The sequence below is a fragment of the Pelobates fuscus genome, chromosome 4, assembly GCF_036172605.1.
Source record: "Pelobates fuscus isolate aPelFus1 chromosome 4, aPelFus1.pri, whole genome shotgun sequence".
In the NCBI taxonomy this organism is placed as follows: Eukaryota; Metazoa; Chordata; class Amphibia; order Anura; family Pelobatidae; genus Pelobates; species Pelobates fuscus.
The window spans coordinates 74,654,969-74,675,805 of record NC_086320.1 but is presented as its reverse complement, the minus strand read 5'-3'; the positions used below and the strand labels follow the sequence as shown (position 1 = coordinate 74,675,805).

General features: G+C 36.1%; 1 protein-coding gene across 1 annotated transcript in view; it reads left to right on the top strand.

Moving 5' to 3' along the window:
* LOC134607811 (polyamine-modulated factor 1-binding protein 1-like) overlaps positions 1-20,837 on the top strand; it is a 340,326-nt gene that overhangs the window by 273,743 nt on the left and 45,746 nt on the right. Inside the window, 1 exon segment of the mRNA XM_063450371.1 lies at positions 12,241-12,315. Within this exon segment, the coding sequence (XP_063306441.1) occupies positions 12,241-12,315 (75 nt within the window).

Here is a 20,837-nt window from a genome sequence, read left to right as displayed (position 1 = left end):
ACATTGAAATGCAATGACCAGCCACAACTTTAACATATCAGCCTAACCACATGTTGCCACAACAACTCTGATGCATAGAGGCATGGACTCTAAACGTGTCCTGTGGTATCTAGTACCAAGATGTGAACAGCTGGTCCTTTAAGTCCTGCTAGTTGCGAGGTGAGGCTTCCATGGATAGGATTTGTTGTTCCGGAACATTCCACAGATGCTCAATCGGATTGAGATCTGGGGAAATTGGAGGCCAAGGCAACACCTTGAACTCGTTGTCATGTTCCTCCAACCATTCCTGAACAATTTTGCAGTGTGGGAGGGTGCATTATCCTGCTGAAAGAGGACGTTGTCATCAGTGAACACCATTGCAACAAAGGGGTGTATGTGGTCAAAGTGACATCCACATGAATGCCAGGACCAAAGGTTTCCCAGCAGAACATTGCCCAGAGCATAACCCATAGTGCATCCTGCTGCCATCTCTTCCCCAGTTGGGGGTGGACAGGGCACACTGGGCACTCTGACAGACTATGTAGCCCCATACTTAGCAAACTGCCTTGCACTGTATATTCTGACACCTTTCTATCATGGCCAGCATTAAGTGTTTTAGCAATTTGAGCTACAGTAGTAGTGATAGGATCAGACGGGCTAGCCTTTGCTCCACGCATGCATCAATGAGCCTTGGACTCCCATGACCCTGATGCTAGTTCACCGGTTGTCATTCCTTGCACTGTTTTTTTTTGTTTGTTCTAACCACTGCATACCAGGAACACCCCACAAGATTTTTAATTTTGGAGATGTTCTGCCCCAGTCATTTAGCCATTCATAATTTACCTTTGTCTAAGACACTCAGATCATTTTACTTGACCATTTTCCCTTCTTCCAACACATGAAATTCAAGAACTGACTGTTCACTTGTTGCAGGAGTCAATGACTGGTGCCCTTGTAACAATATAATCAAAGTTTTTCACTTCACCTGTCAGTGGTTTTAATGCTGTGTATGATTCTTTTTTTATCTGTACGTTTACTAGCAACGTGGGTAGCACAAAGTATGGATCAAGCAAATAAGGATTTTGAATGTAACTTTTATATTTATGATATCCATATATTACCAAGTACAGTAGACCCAGTCTTGGATATAACCATTTGTCCAAATGAGTCACAGCAACATGATACAGTGACAATAGTATAGTGACAAAAAGCAGAGAAACTTGTCTGTTCAAATCAATGGAGTAGGAAACAGCTTTTTTTTCCAATTGCATAAAAGTTTGGCAACTGAGTTGATACATGTTCTGAACAATGTTAGTTAAGTAGCAGTTTTATTTTCATGGTTGATTAAAAACGTTTAGAGTTTTTTTTTTATTGCGTACATGCAGTTGTAATATTAATATCGTTAAACATTTAGTTAAGGTATGAAGATTATTCAAGATTTGTTTGGTCAGTGTTAATAGTATTATCAATGGGGTTACTCTGATTTCCAAGCTTGGCTAATTTAATAATTTTGCCATTTGAAATTGTTAACATATCTAATTACATTGTAGGAAATCACTTGATGTTATTTAAACTGTTTTCATTGCCTTTGCAGTTACTTTTAGAGTTTGCCAAATAACAGAAATAGCCCTCTAGAAGATACTCTATACCCCTGCTGAGGCCTTCATTTGGATTGAAATAAAGTCAAAGCTTACTTGGACTATTAAAATACCTCCTTATACAAATATTAGGCTGCTCATGTTTCATTTATAAGGTCTCTCTGAGAGTGGGCAAGAAAAAAAACCAGTGAAACTTGTAGAAACCATTAAGAATATGTTTTAAAGGATATTGAGTAATACCCAAATAATAGCCAAGGAAGGAACAGAGAGAGGATTGCTATTGCTTGCAAACCATGTAAAAGCTGTATATGTTTTCAGTGAATGTGTAAGTTGTGTTTTTTTGAATTATTGTTTTGTAAAAACATAGATTCTGACAGCAGATAAAATTCGGTCCATGAAGACTGTAATTTTGTATCAGAAAGCATAGGTTTTATTTTTTAATTGTTTTTTTTCTTGGCGCAGCAGGGTGTATTAGGAGGTTTATTGAGTTTTTGCACTGTATTGGTCTACGCCAGTGTTCCCCAAGCTAGTCCTCATGGACCACCAACAGTCCAGCATTTATGTGTGTCCCTGTTTTATTCCAATAGAGTTACTGACAAAACCTGGACTGTTGGTGGTCCATGAGGACTGGTTTGGGTAACACTGGTCTACGCCACATCTGCTGGAAACCTATTACTTAAAAAAAAAAGAGAGACAAAATGCCATGATGTTATATCTAAATTTACCTTTCTCATACATTTCCTTCTCTTTGTTCTAGTGTTTAATGTATAGACTATAATCTCGATAGAGATATTTTATTGTCTATATATGTACTGGACTTATCACATTCAATGTAATTCTAAAACCTGCATGCCTAATATATGTTATTTTCACTGTATCGTATGGTTTTAACTGTAAAGTGCCAACTATAGGATCTCACTTTGCTCGTCATGAGAACTATAATCTTTCTGTTCAATATGCAAAAAAAGGCAGGGGCATCTGACATCCCCAAACTCATCATTAATGAATGCTAAAGTCTTAAGAGATCTTCCATTTTCCAAACTTGCCAATTTTGTACTCATGCACATGCAAAAGAGAACCTCAAAAATGTGGGCTCTAGGCAGATGAACTTGCCAGGAGTTGAAGGGGTAGTTGACAAGAAATGTTGCTACAAGTGTTTTGTCATTATCTCAAATTAGATATTCTGTAGTCTATTGTTTTATTAACATATTTTGTCTCCACTGGTTTCCAATGACAGAGAACTCAAATCGCATGGCCAACAACAAAGTAGCACTGAACGAACTTTACTTCACTTACTGTTCATACACTAGTATTGCTTACACTCACCATTTCATGAATTCATGGACTGTGAAGCAATCTGAAAGATATGTTGTTATTCCTCGATGCTTTATATGAAGAGCGTACAATTATTTTATGGTAGAACACTTCATTCTTGTGTTCACTCTTCTCCACCTTCCAAGCTTCTGTAAACAGATCGGGATATGCTGGTCAGCTGTTGCTTTTTTATGTGTGCATTTCCTGTATCTAAAGCTTGCGTTCGACATGAAGAAAGCACATCTGTATTTGGTCAGTGCATCTCATGTGTGTGTGCTGAATGGGTTTACACACAGGAAAGGGTCAGGAATATTGAAAGATGTCTCATACATTCTCAATCACTTCATATAAAGCAAGGGGGGAAACATCACCTCTTACTGCCAATTAAAATATTAGTAGCATTCCTACACTCATACAGACATCAGAACTTGCAGCACATTTAGTTTATACTTTGATATATACATTACCCATAGTAAGTTTTATTTTTAGGTTAAGGGGTTTATTTTTTCTTTCAATCTCCTCTGCCAATGTAGTTGATTTATAACCTTTGCTGTCAAGAAGGAGGTTTTGGTATTATGTCAGTTCCATGAAAAGCAATCTCTGATCTGGCATTGCTCATCTGATAATTTTAAAGCCACCTATGCAGCAAATATGAGGCCAAATAGATTAGAGTTGTACAAAAATATTTATTTCTTAAAGACACAAGCACCCTTTGCATGTATAGCTATACACATTTGGGGGTTTCAAAGTGTAAACATGATACAGAACGTTGGTTTGCAAATATTTATTATATAACTAATCAATAATAATAATGGGTATTAGCTGTATTTTTTTTCATTTTAATCAACAAATATGGATAATGTAACCAATAAACAAACACAAGTCCTGCTCATCCAGTATAGGTGTGCACACCCAGGTGCTACCACAATTTATTTGAGGACAAAGTTAATGCAACAAACGTTTCGATCAGCAGCCCTTTCTCAATGCTAATTTCTCAATGCTAATGACATCAGCATTGAGAAACGGCTGCTGCTCGAAACGTTTGCTGCATTAACTTTGTCCTCAAATAACTTGTGGTAGCACCTGGGTGTGCACACCTATATTGGATGCACAGGACTCGTGTTTGTTTTTTGGTTGTGTATATACACTGTTGGGACTTCAGTGTGGAGTATCTGCAGCACAGGTCTAATTTTTTCTTTGTTTATATTTTGAATTGTGTAGGCATTTTTTGCCTCTACCTCACCCTACCTCACCCTATATATAGTGAATATGTATAATGTGTTGTAATTATTTTATTTATATCTAAGAAGTTCCAACCTACTGCATTTTTTTTTAAATAGAACACAACATTTTTTTTATTTTTTTTGGTAATTTAATCTATATATTGAAGTTTTCAGCTTCAGGAATTTCCAGGAACTCAAAACTTTTAAGTATGTGATGAGAAACAAATTTCAGCCAAAACAGACAATGAATGGAAAGTTCAGTTGCACACAAAAAATATATTGGCTGTGAAATGTACAGTTTCTATGTAGCTACATGTGTTGCTTATATAATCATGTGACCTTCGTTAGCTTTAGAGTGTAATAGTTTTGGACCAAGCAGCGAGAACTGAGTCATGGGATGCAAATTATGAGATTAAAATACGGACATACAAAAAGTGAGACATATTAACTCAAAGGGACACTCCACTCTCCAAATAAAAAAGATCACTATTTAGTGGCTACATCCCCAATGAAAACATGTATGGTATTAATTACGCATTTTTTAATAGGGGGTATACCTGAAAACAGCTTGTACATCTGTACATCTCACATCTCAAACAAATCTGTACATCTCTGTCTGAAGTCTTTGCAAGTCTGCCCCATCTAACCCCGTCCAGACGTTCTGTGGCTGTCCAATCACAGACTTCCAAATGCAGCTCAATGAGAAGTGTTTGGCACTAGGGGGTTTATCAATATTGTTTATCAAATTAGAACAGATCGTGCAACTTCTCTGCTTCTTTCATTGGATGTGGAGAAGGTGTTCGATAGAATACACTGGGGATACTTGAAATAGGTTTTGTTCAAATTTGGTTTTGCGACTCCACTAGAAAATGCAATATTGGCTCTGTATCATCATCCTACAGCTAGAGTGTCGGCCATGGGTTTCATCTCAGAAAGTTTTCCACTCACTAATGTTACAAGACAGGGTTGTCCCCTGTACCCTTTATTATTTATTCTGGTGATGAAACCCCTGGCCGAACTAATTAGGAATGACCCGAAGATAGAGGTTGATTGGTGGTGTAACTCATAATATTAGGCTATTTGCAGACGATATAATTTTGTCTTTAAGGAACCCGGTTGTGTCTCTTGATTTCTTGATGCACATAAAAAAATACAATTTGGGGATGTTTCCTATTAAAAACTCAATGAAACGAAGACACAATTACATGTGGCTTACTTGGGCATTAGCTTTACCAAAATACCTGTTGCACATGCATGCATGTAACTTGGCAAAAGTCTGTCCAGAACTACAGAAGGAGATGGACAGATGGAGGGGGCTGGAGATATCACGGCTGGGTAAAATACATTCATTAAAGATGAATATTCTCCCGAAAATACTATACTTTTTAAGGGCCATCCCACTGTCCTTTTTTAAGAAACTTAGTTCGGCTATAATTAGGTATATTTGGTCAGGCAAACCTAGTCTAGTAGGACCAAATTGTCCAAATTGTAACATCTCAGAGCGAATGGTTTGGGTGTACCTGATTTTCAAAGTTATTATTTTGCAACAAATGCCGCATAGGCCTTTCAGTTTAATCTGACTGCCGATCTACCTCAGTGGTTATTAATTGAAAAAGAAAAGTTACTTCCATATTCGATTAAAGAACTGTTATGGTTACCTCATAATTTGCGCCCTAAAATCGGGAAAATATTTCTCACAACCAGGACAACGTTAAAGACTTGGGATATAATGTTTAGGCAGATAAAGGGAACAGTTTTGTGGTCCAGGGTCATGCCAGTGTCCATTTTAACATATGATACTACTGGGGTTGATGTTGATTTCTGGGGGTCCCTCTCTTTACATAATCTAGATGATTTTTTATCAAATAATTCATTGTTACCATTTGACAAATTTAGATTAAAGCATGACTTCAGATGCCACTCAATATTAGATTGTAGTTATAATATTAAGCAAGTTATTTGAAGTCCCAATACTTGACCACAAATGTACTCATTAAGAGAAGTCCCAAATAGAAAAAAATTATATTTATAACCCGGGAAGGAAACGTACTACATCATTATGTTATTCCTTTAGTAATGCAAGGCCCCAAACCAAATTGGATTACATAGTCGCATTGGGAAAGGGATCTCCAGAGAGAAATGTTTCTGAATGACTGGTTGGCTATTTCTTTAAATTTGAAAGGTATCACCCTGTGTTTGGCTCATTTGGAGAACCACTATAAAGTTTTATATCGCTGGTATTTGACTCCATCCAAGCTCCAGAAAATATACCCCAATCCTACAAATCTCTGCTGGCGTGGCTGTGGGCAAACAGCCACATATATCCATATGTGGTGACATTTCCACATTTACAATTATTTTGGAAGAATTTACATACAATAATCAGGGATATTACTCCTTCAGTTGTGACTTTGACTCCAGAACTATGTTTATTCAAGTAATTTCCTGAAAACTTTACCAAAGTGGATAAGATAATGGTAGGCCACGTCTTGATAGCGACCACTATGCTAATACCACGCTATTGGAGGTCTGACTTAGTTCCTGCTATTAAAGAGGTATTAACATTGGCCTTAGCGAATAAGTGCTATGAGATACACCTCAGATTGCCATCAAACACAATGGAATCATTAACTTACCACTGAAACATATGGGAGGATAATGTCAGACAAAAATACTCTTTATGATGAAATTTTTGCTTGATTGTAGTTTATGTGCCTCCTCTTTTACTCTTGTTCTGTTTGTATACGCAACTGTTTGTGCACTATTTATCATCAGTACATGTAAAGTACATTTTCACCTTATTTGACACTATGTAGTGTTTTTCATAAAGCATATGTTAGCAATTTTATAATAATGGATATTTTCCCCCTGTTTCTTTTTGTTTGCTTGATTTATATGTATCTTTATTCTTTATTCCATATATTTCATTGTTTTACAATGATTATTATCATTAAAAATGAAAACCTTCCAATAAAAAATATTCGACAAAAAAGTCTTTGTAAGGCAGGTGCTCTGGGCAATTACTGCCTTTTAAGTTTAGGTCAGCTGAGCTAACCAAACCAAGAAGTAACAAGACTGGTTGTCTGATTGACAGCTGTAACAATATTAATTTATAAAAGTGCAATTTTTATATAGAAATATGCACTTTTTCACACATATTAAAAAAGGAAACAACCTTCACATGTAAAGGACTTCAGCAAGTTGAGTGCTTTAGGTGTGTGGAGTGCACCTTCAATCCTAACTCTAACTCCCTGCTAACCATAGCCCTGACATTTTTAATGGTGCCATTGTATACAATGCTTTAGCAACACTGTACTCCTGTGAATGCATCATTTGAATGAGGCTCAATATTTTGAATACACTGTTTGTTAAAGGGCTAAGCAGCAGACAAATGAGATAGTACCAAGTGAAAATTTAACTGATCCAAGAACATGCTGTATAACTGAAGGAGGTGGGAGAGGGAAACTATCCAAATTGTTTAAAATTATTCTTGTATCCCTTCATTTCAGCAAATTTTTATAGAGTCTATCATAATTACAAAAATTATATAAAATCAAAATTCAGAGTATAGCTCACAATTTCTACTTGGGATTCTGAGACAATATGAATTGGCTCCCCCTTATTGAACACAATCATCTATAAATAAATCTCAATTATGTAACAACAGTAGGTAATAATTCATAGTGTAGAACATGTGAAATTAATTATGGAATGAAATAATCGCAATGAATTATTACAAAACAAATAAGAAAAGGAATCACACAAAATATAAATACACACATAGGTGATATAGAATTCCTTTTGGAAGAACAAGGCAATACTGTCCCAAAATGTCAATTAAATTCTTTTTTTTTTTTTTTTTTGCAAAAGTGGAGTGTGTTGAGCACATTCATCTTGGAAAAATAAGGCAGCAGTCCTGTAGTGTTGACTAAATAAATCAAGGGTAGACACTAAAGGGCACAAGCAATAATGAAGATATATACACAAACAAACCATTAGACAGGTATTGATGCCTTATACCACATGTCAGATATAAAATACTGTAAAAAAAAAAAAGAAAATGTAACAGCTATTTTTGTAAGGTGAAACATATTATTAGCACTATGAATAAAATATGTTATGCTGCTATTGTTCTAAAAGGGATATAGATACATATATTGGACTTTGGTTTCCATATAAGTATTGGTCGAATAAATACATGTGAAATAGAGCACTTATGGAAGTTGACTTTTTTTCAGGCTTAAAGCCCCTGTGAGGACTGAAACATCAATTTAGCAATGTAAACCTAATGTTTTTAAATGAATGTATTTTTTTTTGCATTTAATTATTAATATAAACTTTTTTTATTGTTATTATACTTTTTTTTTTTTATTTATTTAACCTCCAGGACCACTTCTGCTTTTAGATGTGGTCATGAAGGAATTACTTTGTATTTGTGGTGTTTGAAACACTGCACATACAGAGATATTTTGTGTATTGTGCCGGGGACTAGTTGCACCCCTGGCACACTGTGTGAAAAAGATGTCTGTGTGTCAACGTGCACTGCATGCTGGTGACAGATATAATGAGCTTCTACCCTTTGCATTGGGAAGTGTATATATGCACCTCCCTTTCATACCTCTTTTCCTCTTATTTGAGTTCTTCTAGCCCTATATCTCCTAACACAAATATCTACTTTATTATTATTATTCCCTACCTACCCCCCTTGTCCATCCCCCACTCCCTCCTTTGACAGCACATGCATCCTGTAACGATGAGAACCGTCCAATCAATTGATTCTCTATGAGAAGCATTTGATTGGACCAAGGAGAGAGCTGCAGTGATGACAGGGAGGTGGGGGTTGGAAGCCAGGGAATGATAGTTCCTCGCTGGTAAGTTTAAAAATTAAGAAACAGAGGGTTCAATTCCTCAAAAGGAATACACCCACGAATGTCGCTAAACATTTAGTCCAGAAATTTGTGAATAACCATATATATTCACCATAAGATAAGGAATAGTGAACAGACACTGAAAAGGTGAGTATTCACTAACACGACATTGGTATATACCGTATATACTCGAGTATAAGCCGAGTTTTTCAGCCCATTTTTTGGGCTGAAAAACCCCAACTCGGCTTATACTCGAGTCAGAGTCTGTATTATGGCAATTTGCATTGCCATAATACAGACTGGGGGGAGAGGGGGGCTGGCAGAGCTGTACTTACCTTTCCTGCAGCTCCTGTCAGCTCTCTCCTCCTCCGCGCCGTCCGTTCAGCACCTCGGTCAGCTCCCAGTGTAAGTCTCGCGAGAGCCGCGGCTCTCGCGAGACTTACACTGGGAGCTGACCGAGGGAGCTGCACAGACCGCGCGGAGGAGGAGAGAGCTGACAGGAGCTGCAGGAAAGGTAAGTACAGCTCTGCCAGCCCCCCTCTCCCCCCCACTGAACTACCAATGCTGGACCACCAGGGAAGGAGAGCCCCCCTCCCTGCCATATATCAAGCAGGGAGGGGGGGGACGAAAAAAAAAAATATAAATAAAATAATAAAAAAAAAATAATAATAATAAAAAAAGGGGTATAAGGACCACTATGGGAGGGGGGGGGGTATAATGACCACTATGGGAGGGAGGGGGTGGGTTAAGGACCACTATGGGAGGGAGGGGGGTATAAGGACCGCTATGGGAGGGAGGGGGGGTATAAGGACCACTATGGGAGGGAGGGGGGGGGGTAAGGACCACTATGGGAGGGGGGGGGGTAAGGACCACTATGGGAGGGAGGGGGGGGGATAAGGACCACTATGGGAGGGAGGGGGGGATAAGGACCACTATGGGAGGGAGGGGGGTATAAGGACCACTATGGGAGGGAGGGGGGGATAAGGACCACTATGGGAGGGAGGGGGGGTATAAGGACCACTATGGGAGGGGGTGGGATAAGGACCACTATGGGAGGGAGGGGGGGTATAAGGACCATTATGGGAGGGAGGGGGGGTATATGGACCACTATGGGAGGGATGGGGGGGGATAAGGAACACTATGGGAGGGAGAAGGGGGATAAGGACCACTATGAGAGGGAGGGGGTGGGATAAGGACCACTATGGGAGGGGGAAGTAAGGACCACTAGGGGAGGGGAGGGTGAAGTAAGGACCACTAGGGGAGGGGAGGGTAAGGACCACTAGGGGAGGGGTGAGTCAGGACCACTGGGGGGGGAGTGAAGGAACACGGGGGTGGGGAGGTAAGGACCACTGAGGGAGGAGGAGGGGAAGTCAGGACATATGGGGGGAGGGGGCGGCAAAAAATGTTTTGCCTACGGCGGCAAATATCCTTGCACCGGCCCTGCACACACTGCATTCATGCACACACACACTGCATTCATGCACACACACACTGCACTCATACACACACTGCACTCATACACACACTGCACTCATACACACACGCTGCACTCATACACACACACATACGCACACACTGCATTCATTATACACACACTGTAAATAAATATTCAATTAATATATTTTTTTTAGGATCTAATTTTATTTAGAAATTTACCAGTAGCTGCTGCATTTCCCACCCTAGTCTTATTCTCGAGTCAATAAGTTTTCCCAGTTTTTTGGGATAAAATTAGGGGCCTCGGCTTATATTCGGGTCGGCTTATACTCGAGTATATACGGTAAATGAATAAAATATAATTCTTTGTCTTGATGATTAAAATACAATATTTAAAGCACAGGTTTACAAACGCAAGTGTATACATTTACACAAAAAGTGAACAAAAGAAGGTATGTTATTTATAACGGCCCTATTGAAATTAAATAAAGTAACCATTATTCCTCAGTACAGCAGAAGCAACTCTAGCGATGGTCATTATGACAGCCACTAGGTTTAACCGTCTACTGTAAACATTGCAGTTTTTTTTGTTTGTTTGTTTGTTTTTCAACTGCAATGTTTTACTTTGGGTGAAAAGGACAGAACCACTGCACCAGGCCACTTTATTGAGATTAAGTGGTCTGTGTGTCTTTAGTGGTCCATTAATAATCTAAATATATTTATCTATCTATTTATTTATAACATATTTTATCAAGAAGTATACAGTGAGATATCTCTAGTTTTCAAAGTATTTTGAGTATATTTAATGGACTGACTTTTGTGACCATGTTTACCCAGTATTGTGATATGTATGATTTAAACAATCTACAATACAATGGGAACACAACATAAATAATAAAAGATGAAAAAGTAAATGTGGTTCTACAATATATCATTTGGTCTCAAACGGAATGAAATCATAATAAAAATCATAATGAAATAATTCTAGAAAAAATCTTTGCATTGATGCCTGACAACTTCATATTGATGTCTGTGTAACTATGAGCATGCAGCAATATTTTATTATTATTACTGGTATTTTACCTCTCCATCAGTATGCAACCTTTGATGGATTCATTTGTGAACAGGGTATTTAAAAGGAATGCTATAGGCATCAAAACAACTTTAGCTTATTAAAGCAGTTTTTGTGTATAGATAATGCCTCTGCAGTCTCACTGCTCCATTCTCTGCCTTTTAGGAGTTTTGTTGTGATTTCCAATGGCTGTGACTGACATAGTCTGTGTGAAAAAAAAAAAAAAGAAAATTGTTTCATTTTCAATCAGATGTTAACATGCTTTAGACATTTGTATCTCCTACTCTGTAAAATGAATTTTAATCACATACCGGAGACCTGTGCAGGCTCTACAAGGCTATTAAGAGAGCAGGAGATAATAATGTATACAGAATGTGCAATAAAGGAAGTTTAAACATTAGATCTCTCTTAACAGGACGTGTTTAGGACGTTTGTGCAAGTCACATGCAGTGAGTTGTGACCAGGACACTACAAACAAAGTATTTTAATTCCTAAATGCCAGAGAATTGAGCAGTGAGACTGCAGGAGCAATATATACACTGAAACTGTTTCATTGAGCTAAAGTTGTTTTGGTACATATAGTATCCCTTTAACCAAAGTTTATATATCCCTGACCTAGTCTATCTTTAGATTGGGATCATTCGTTTGGAGTGATTTTAGATGACAAACCTAATCATTTTTATTGATTCTTGTCCAGATCCCAGTCATAATTACACATTGATTTTAATGAGTGCATTTTATTTTTAAAACAGGTTAGCCAATGAAAATTTAGCTGAAAAAATAAGAGAACAAAACCGTCTCCTTTCCCTTATAACAGCAGAAAGAGAGTAAGTATGTTTTTAATTAATTTGGTTAAAGTTTCATTTTATTTAAGTATATTTTTATTGATTTACTTTTATTCATCTAAGATTTATCAGAAGCATGTTATATTTTAAATGCTTTCATTAAAGAGCCATGTCTTCAGGGGTTCATTTCTAAATATATAACACGTTATGTATGTGCAAAAGTTAAGACTTGGGACAACTGTGTGTGGCAAGTTATAGGGTCTTTCAATTGACTTCGGCTTTCGGTTTAATACAAATCTAAATTTGTCTCACTTTTGGGCAATCAATTTATGCGAATTCTGCAACTTTGAATAAGGACAAATCACACAACAAACAAAATGGATAATGGACAAAAAAAAACAATTTGATTATTTGGGAACAGCCACTAAAAAGCTATTCAAAGTGTGAGTTTCAAATGTAAGGTTAAAATAGCTGAACTGGAAAATTATCCAAGTCACCAAGGCTTTCAGGTCAACTAGTATGGCTTTAAATTTAAAATTCACTTTTAATTCATTTTGAATTCACACTTTCGTAAAAAAAAAAGTGTCAATGTTGATTATTTTTTTTTAACAGGTTAAATAAGACGAATAGAGGGAACAAAGAAGTAGCAGTAAAAATAACTATTAAATATATAATATATAAATATCCTTTTTTACTCTCTATTGGTTACTTCTTTTCACCTGATCTGTAAACCAAAGGGCACAAAAATGCTCCTGCAGATTATTAATATAGATGGCTATTAGTGTACTGCAAAATATGTACCTAATACAAAGTTTTCATGCCATTTTGGTTTGTCCAAATGTATTATTGTACAAAACTATGTTTCAGAAGTGAGCTGTTTGTGCTTACAGATATAAACTCTTTATCCTGACACAATCGACATCCCTGCATGAAAAAATAGATGTAGAAACCTGTAATTCTATTATTTTTAATGCAAATACAAAAATCACATCATAGTGTACAAATAAACCTGTTTTTCTTAATAAATGTTTTTGCCATGTTACGTACAAGGCCAATTCCCACCATGACTTAGATGAATATCTGTTTTCAAACATACAATTTTTTTTTCTCAAAACAAAAAGGCAGACATGAAAATAATCTGCATGAAGTCAATAGATGACTTTAATGAAATTGAATTAAAGGAACACTACAGGGTCAGGAACAAAAACGTGTATTCCTGACCCTATAGTGTTAAAAACACCACCGGTCACCCTTAAATAAAGTAAATTCTTACATTTATTCCAGTCTGCTGCTGCTTGTTTTGCCCCTGATCTGCCTGCTTGGCTGACATTATCAGAAGTGTTGATCAAATCAAATCACAATGCATTCTCATAGAAAAGCACTGGATTGCCTAAGGAGGCATATCAGGGGCAGAGCCAGCACAAGCAAAGCACAGCCCTGGCCAATCAGCATCTCTTAATAGAGGTACATTGAATCAATGTATCTCTATAAGGAAAGTTCAGTGTCTCCATGCAGAGGGGGAAACACTAAATGTCAGTGCTGCACAGTGTGCAGCACTGCCCCAGTAAGCACCTCTAGTAGCCATGTGAGGAGTGGCCAGTGGAGTTATCCCTAGGCTGTAATGTAAATACTGCCTTTACTCTGAAAAGACAGTGATTACTGCAAAAAGCCTGAAGGGAATGATTATACTCACCAGAACAAATACAATCAGCTGTAGTTGGTCTGGTGACTATAGTGTCCCTTTAACAACATACCAATAATACTTTATAAACTATAGACTTTAGCTTTCATATGAGATCAGAAACGTTCAAATTGTGAGTGTCCTATTTCAAGGAAGCTGTTTGAGTATTATAACCAGCAGCTATTTAAGGAATCTAGATCAGTGATCGCTCTCCTTGGCACTACCAAGGTCTCATAATATTACCCATGATGCCTAGACTGTTTAGACTAATTGAGTAATATGGAGATGCAGCTGACAAATGTGCCATAGTTGATTATCACTGCTGTAGATTGCTCCACTGATGTTCCCTTTAAACCAAGCTGTTAACAAAACAAACGAAGATGTCAACATTTTGTTACTTGACCACACATCAAAGTAAAGGCGAGATATGGTTTCAAAGAGTCAAAATCAACCCAAACACCAGCCAATAGCAATATTTCCAGACACAGAAATTTTACCAGAATGTTTATCAATGTGAAATGATTGCTTTCTTAAAAAAAAAAAAAAAATAAATATTGATTTAAAGAAACATGTCGCCTACATGGTGTGCATATGTCACACATTCGAAAAAAGTTTACATTTCATATAGCAGGATGCTTTGCATTTCCAGTTTCAGCTTACTTAGTAATTCAATGTGGCTATATAATGTTCTCTTATTCAGCAGTATTTGATATATTTGCCCACACGTTCCATTGTTCTATAATTAAACAGTAATTGTGTTCTTTATTTCTGTTAATTTAAAGCCTTAAAATGTAAGAAGTATGAACGGTAACATTTTAATAACTGCACAAAAGGCCCCAAACCCTCTTTGTTCTGTTTTATCTTAGCATACTTGTATTTGGGATATGGGTAAGGTTCCACACACACATAATGCTTCTTTAATACGATTTCATTTCATATTGATCTTTTCATGATGTGTAATATTATCTCGGTGTATACATGAGCCTCATCTCTTATAAACGAATAATATGATTACAAGTCCAAGTGCTGTTCTAATTCAGATTCTTGGATTTCAATATTAAATTGAAAACAAGGCAATTTCAATAAATAATGAAAATCTTAGATGCAGGTAACCCAATATTCATAAACCCTAAACGCCAGAGACACCGGTTTTATTTATTTGTCATCAGTTTGAATATTTGAAAATACTGTTTTGGATTCCATTTATTCTGGATCAACCTGTACATCATATTAGAAAGTGGTTTTGCAGAAAAAGAAAGCTGCAAAATTATGAATCTTTCTAAAACCTATTAGGTAAATTTATACACACAGATCTGATTGGTATCATTGTTTTAACAGCTGCTGATAAGCCGTCATCGATGTCGAAGTGATTGCAATTCCAACATTCTGATACTTTTTGAACCAAATTTTACTACTTTACTGATCAGAGGAAGAGGGCTCTATACGGTTTAAAATTTATTTACATTTTGACAATCGCAATCCTGCTAAAGGGGTGGTTAGACACTTTAACGAGACCATTGGAAACCTAACAAATTCATTAGAGGAACACTCCACTGCCGAAATACAAAATAAATAAAAAACAAGGCCTATTGTGATACCATGCACAACAAAAATAAAGAATTAAAAAAACAAAAACAAAAAAAAAACCACTGTTTAGTAGATATACCTGCAATGCACACATGCATTAATTTAATTGTAATATTTTTTTTAATTGAGGATACATCTAAAGATAAAGGTCACAACCTTCAGCTCTCTAGTCTGCAGCCTTTGCAAGCCCTCCCCTTCTTCAGTCCATAGTTTCTGTGGCCAATAACAGACTTCCCAAAGCAGGTGCTCTGGGCAATTGCTGCCTCTTGAGTTTAGCTCCACTGAGCTAACCAAATCAGGAAGTAACGGGACATGTTGTCTGATTGACAGCCAGGCAGGTATAACAAGGTTAATTTACCAATTTCTACTGAAATCTGCAGTTTTTGCAAAATGAAGAAAATGGGACTAGCTAAAAGTGCTTTAGGAATCTAGAGTGTTCCTTTAACTAAAATCAACTGAATGCACTTATTTTTATCAATTAACCAATACCGAAAATATATATTGTGTATTGTGTATGACCACAACCAACACCACAAACACATCAGCAAAGTTACCTATTGATTACTTAGAAATCAAACCAATTAGAAACATATGAGAACATAATAATGCACATGTACACAATACCCAAAAAGAACACTTTACATAAACATTGCAAAATCCATAGGGAACAGATAATTACACACCTGTCACATATTAGCAACATCAATGCACTTAACTGTATGCAATCTTCAGCTAGTGATGCAACTATAAACGTTTTAAAGGTACCATTGTTTTTGTCTTGCCTGTCAAGCTCAATACATTTAGATTAACAATGACATCATCAGTTTGTGAAATATGAATTGTAATCACATTGATAACTGCAGTGCAATACTGGTTACCTGTACCAGATTGTTATTTTATGGTTTTCAGCAAAACTGTGGCTTTATGCAGGGCTCTAAAACTCTGGTAAGCCTTATCTATATAAAAAAAAAAAGTGTTTTGCTTGTAATAATTTTGATAACAAACATACAAAGTGCTTTAAAAGAGCTTAAACTCTTTTTGTAAATGACAATCTACACATGTTTATCATCTTAGTATAATGTTTAGTCATGTGCGTGGTTGCTTGCTACTAGCTATAGCCAAATCAACAAGAATTATTAGCATATAAAAAAAATGATTTCAACACCATACATTTCTTTTCCTAGTTATATTGCATGGTAGTGTTGCCAAACGGTACAGTAATTCATCTTTTCAATGTCTAAGAATTAGCATACTTAATTACACTCAAAGTATACATGCTAGGTGTGTACTGTCTAGTAGAAAGCAAACCATATGACACAGAAGGTAGGGAATCATGATGACACTATTAACATAGTCAGAAAAAAACAAGTAATTTAACTTTTTTTTCTAGCTAACTACAGCAAGTTTATCACAAATAGGGGGCGAGGGGATGGGCACCATAACCACTTTATGTGCACATTATATGAATACTTTGGGGAGTTAGTAGTTCTTCTATTTGATATCACATTGTTTCATCTCCTGAAAATTAGATAATGAGCAACATAGTAATTGTTTTCATCTGCAATTTAAACTTCATTTCCATGAATGATAAATTTCCTTTTTTATAAACAGACATTTAAAAAGCTTCCCAGAATGCAGTTCAATGAATAGCTATGTGTAGATGTGTCTTCCTTTTTGTTTGAGCAAAATACAAAGTGCTATATTAATTTTGAGCAACTAATGTATCGCACACGATAATCCTGTATTGATACACAATCTGAGACTTAAAAAAAAATGTAAATACTTACATTGTAATTTTGTCTTTTTAAGGTAGCAAAATTAGGAAAATGGCTTACAGATTTAGCAGTATGCGGAGTTTGAAAGTAACAACGAAAAAATGATGTTCATAATCTGAATTGCAATGAAACCAATTATCTGTACTGTGGCTGTTCACAGGGGGATACTCCTAAAGGTTTAGGGTTTCTTAAAAGAAATTAAAAACAGCTGTAAAAATACCATAAAACAAAAATAGCAGCTGCAAAAGAGATTAACATTCCTAAATTTCATTTGAACTTGATATGTTATTTTTCGTACAGCAACGTATACAATTTTTATAATCTGTATGTATTTATATATGCACATCTATTCCTCGAATCATACATTTTAAAAGAAACAGCGTAAACGTTTTTTTTAAGCACTGTCAATCTCTGCCACTGTTAATTAGTTTCCTTCTAAAATCCATAATTCCATAGTCAAGCAAGCGGTTAATATATGTTTAACCTATTGTACACCATAAAAAAAAAACACCACTTTTTCAGTGTTGGTGTATTGGAAAGGAATGCATTCACTCCTGTAAAACCCACAAGAAGTTAATGGAAGCCTTTATGATTTGAATATGTGCATATATCAATTATGGCATTTCTTTTCTACTATGCTGTCAGGTACTTTCTATTCTGAGCTATGTTTACGGTTTCAAAAATCTCAACCCCCCCAATCTCAATTTTTCTTTCTTTTACTTTCGATCTAGCAGTAGGATGCTAGTGAAACAGCCTCTAATTCATTTCATAAGTCTATTAAAGCTGGTACAATACATAAAACAGAACTGGAGGTGGTGACAATAGAAAACAGTTTGTTTTGTCATGTTGGCCAAAACATATGGCAGTCGGTTTTTCGAGACCTCATCCAGATGGTTACCACTAATCGATTCTTTATGTCAGGCAAGCCGCTGTTTACTTTCTTCTTCTTTCAAGGCACTCTTGCATAGTAAACTTACAAATAATGTAATGACCTATGTGCGTTCAGCTAATAGGAGTAAGCTTTCAAATAAAAGAGAGCAGTTCACGTGGCAGCTGTGCAAAAAAATATATATATATAATGAAACTGTAAGAACATTTAGTCATAATATAAAATGGAACAATTGTTCTGTAATCATCTTGCACCATAAAATTTAGAGCATTTAACAATAGAAATAATTGCTGCACTATGTCATTGGTCTTACTTATCAAAATTGACTTTGTATAGTTACCTATACAGTGTGAGTTATCTTAAAATGTCATTGGTTTAATAAATTGCACATTTGATAGTATCATAAAACGTATGTGCAAAAATACCTTTCAGCAGCATGCTCTTTGCGACAAAACACAATTTATCCATTACTATTTTATGCTCGTGCTATCTAGATTGGTTAGGCAATTGTGTAATTCTGCTTTTGAGTCGTTTTTAGATGTCAACCTCCCCACTTAAAATGTGTATTCCTATTGCATGTGTTCTCCTGAGACTAGACAGGATTGTAATTTACAAACCTGTGAGTTACTTAACCCTCTTCGTTGCTAGGTAAACCAGATATCCATTATTTTTGTATGTTTAGAGCAAACCACTCAAGCAACATTGTAAATAAAACCTTTTACACTTCTTAGGTAGGAAGGTAGACCACTATTCCCATCATGCCTTGTCACCATGTTTGGATAACCAAGCTGTTAAGTGTAGTTTTCTACAACTGGAGTACCAGATGTTTACTACACATGCAAAAATGACATGCCTGCTACATATTTTTCCAAATGTATCTTTATAGTTTGCCTTTATCCAGCTTCACTGCAAGCATGATGGGGGTTATGGTCCATCTGAACTGGAGTGTACAATGTTGCATAACCATCAACAGATTTTTTTTACAAATATCATTATCGTTTTTCTTTTTTTTGTCCTCTTCCCATGTATACATACAGCACATTTCTCCACAACCTTAATCTAAGAAAATTAGGTACTTTGAAGCTATAGGCCTGAAAACATGGCTAACTATATGTAGCATCACAAAGAAAATTTCTCATGTATTTCAATATGTTTCCCTTTACTGAGCTTAGCAGTACGAGCCCTGTCATTTGTAGAAATTCTATTTACTAAGCCACCAAATTTGCATTACTACTGCAGATTATCATTAGTTTCAGTGATCACAAGTCTTTTTTTTTTTTTTTTTTTTTTACCATCTAAGAGCATGCAAAGTGCTATACCAAGCAGAAGAACTCAAACAGCTCGTTAAATAGCCTTCATTCTCTCCTACTGAAGATTTAAGTGCAAACACGTATTAATACCACGGCAAAATATAGGTAGGCTGTTTTTTTTGCCTTAATGTGCTTTTTGCTGGGTGATAATAATCTCTTTGCATTTCTGGTTGCCATTCTCCTTTTGTAGTCAGATCTGTGTCTTTCCTTACACAGGATCATATTTTGAATTAAAATAAGATGTGTGCATCACAGAAATGAAATGAAAGAAACTAGTCTCCTGGGAAGTGTGTAATCCCTTCTAGAGCCTAGCTCACCATCAGCCTTTAACATATTCACAGCTTATAACAACATACGAAATGGTGTATGTTAAAACAAAATATCAACCAGATCTGTACTTCGTAGCATGTTTATTTTATGATGTATTCCTTTTGAAATAAACCAGTAGTATGATAATATGTGCATAAACTAAATAGGTTGTGTTTATCTCGAGCGATATTCCAACAGAAGTACAAAATAGAAAAGGCAGATTTTTTTTTCTCCCGCATATAAACCAGCAAGGCCAAATGACAGCCATGCCTGATGGCTTATATCTTTTATGGTACAGCAGTGACATATTTTATGCATCACAACGAATGATCAAAGATCTCTCCAGAGCCTTCCTGTCATGGAATGTTACCCCAGATCCTGTGCATTACTTTAAACAAGTTATAAAGGATGATAGTTAGCTCTTACTATTGCCTGATAGCACCGAAAGTACGATGTTTGACGGAAGGCTTTTTATTAGTATTATTTTCTATTTACTGTACAGTGTTTATTTTGTTTTGTGTTCAGTAATCTCGTACTCTAGTTCTTAAGTTCACAACATCGAGGGTAAACATAGCACTGAATTGTACCGGCACAAGTGTTTACACATGCCTGTTTTATTACTCAGCACCGCAAAGAAAGTATTTTTTTTTAATACTTTTTATAAAAATATCACTCACTATATATGTCACTGTATATTAAAAATATCACTCACTATACATGTCACTGTATATTACATCAGGAACTTTCAATGCTGTAACCAATAGCTGCATTTAAAGGAACACCTTCTAACCACTTTAACATGATACTTTGAAACATATGGATTTTAGGATATCATTAATATAAAGGGTGCTGTCTTAACAGGCAGGAATGTGTGAACTCATGTGGCCAAAGAGCAATATATAAATAATAGGCTTTTGAAACAGGATGTTGGGAAAACATAAAACAAATAATGAATAAGCTGTTAATACTCAGAAGATGAATTTTACAGGTCCTGCTTCATCCACTTATAGAAA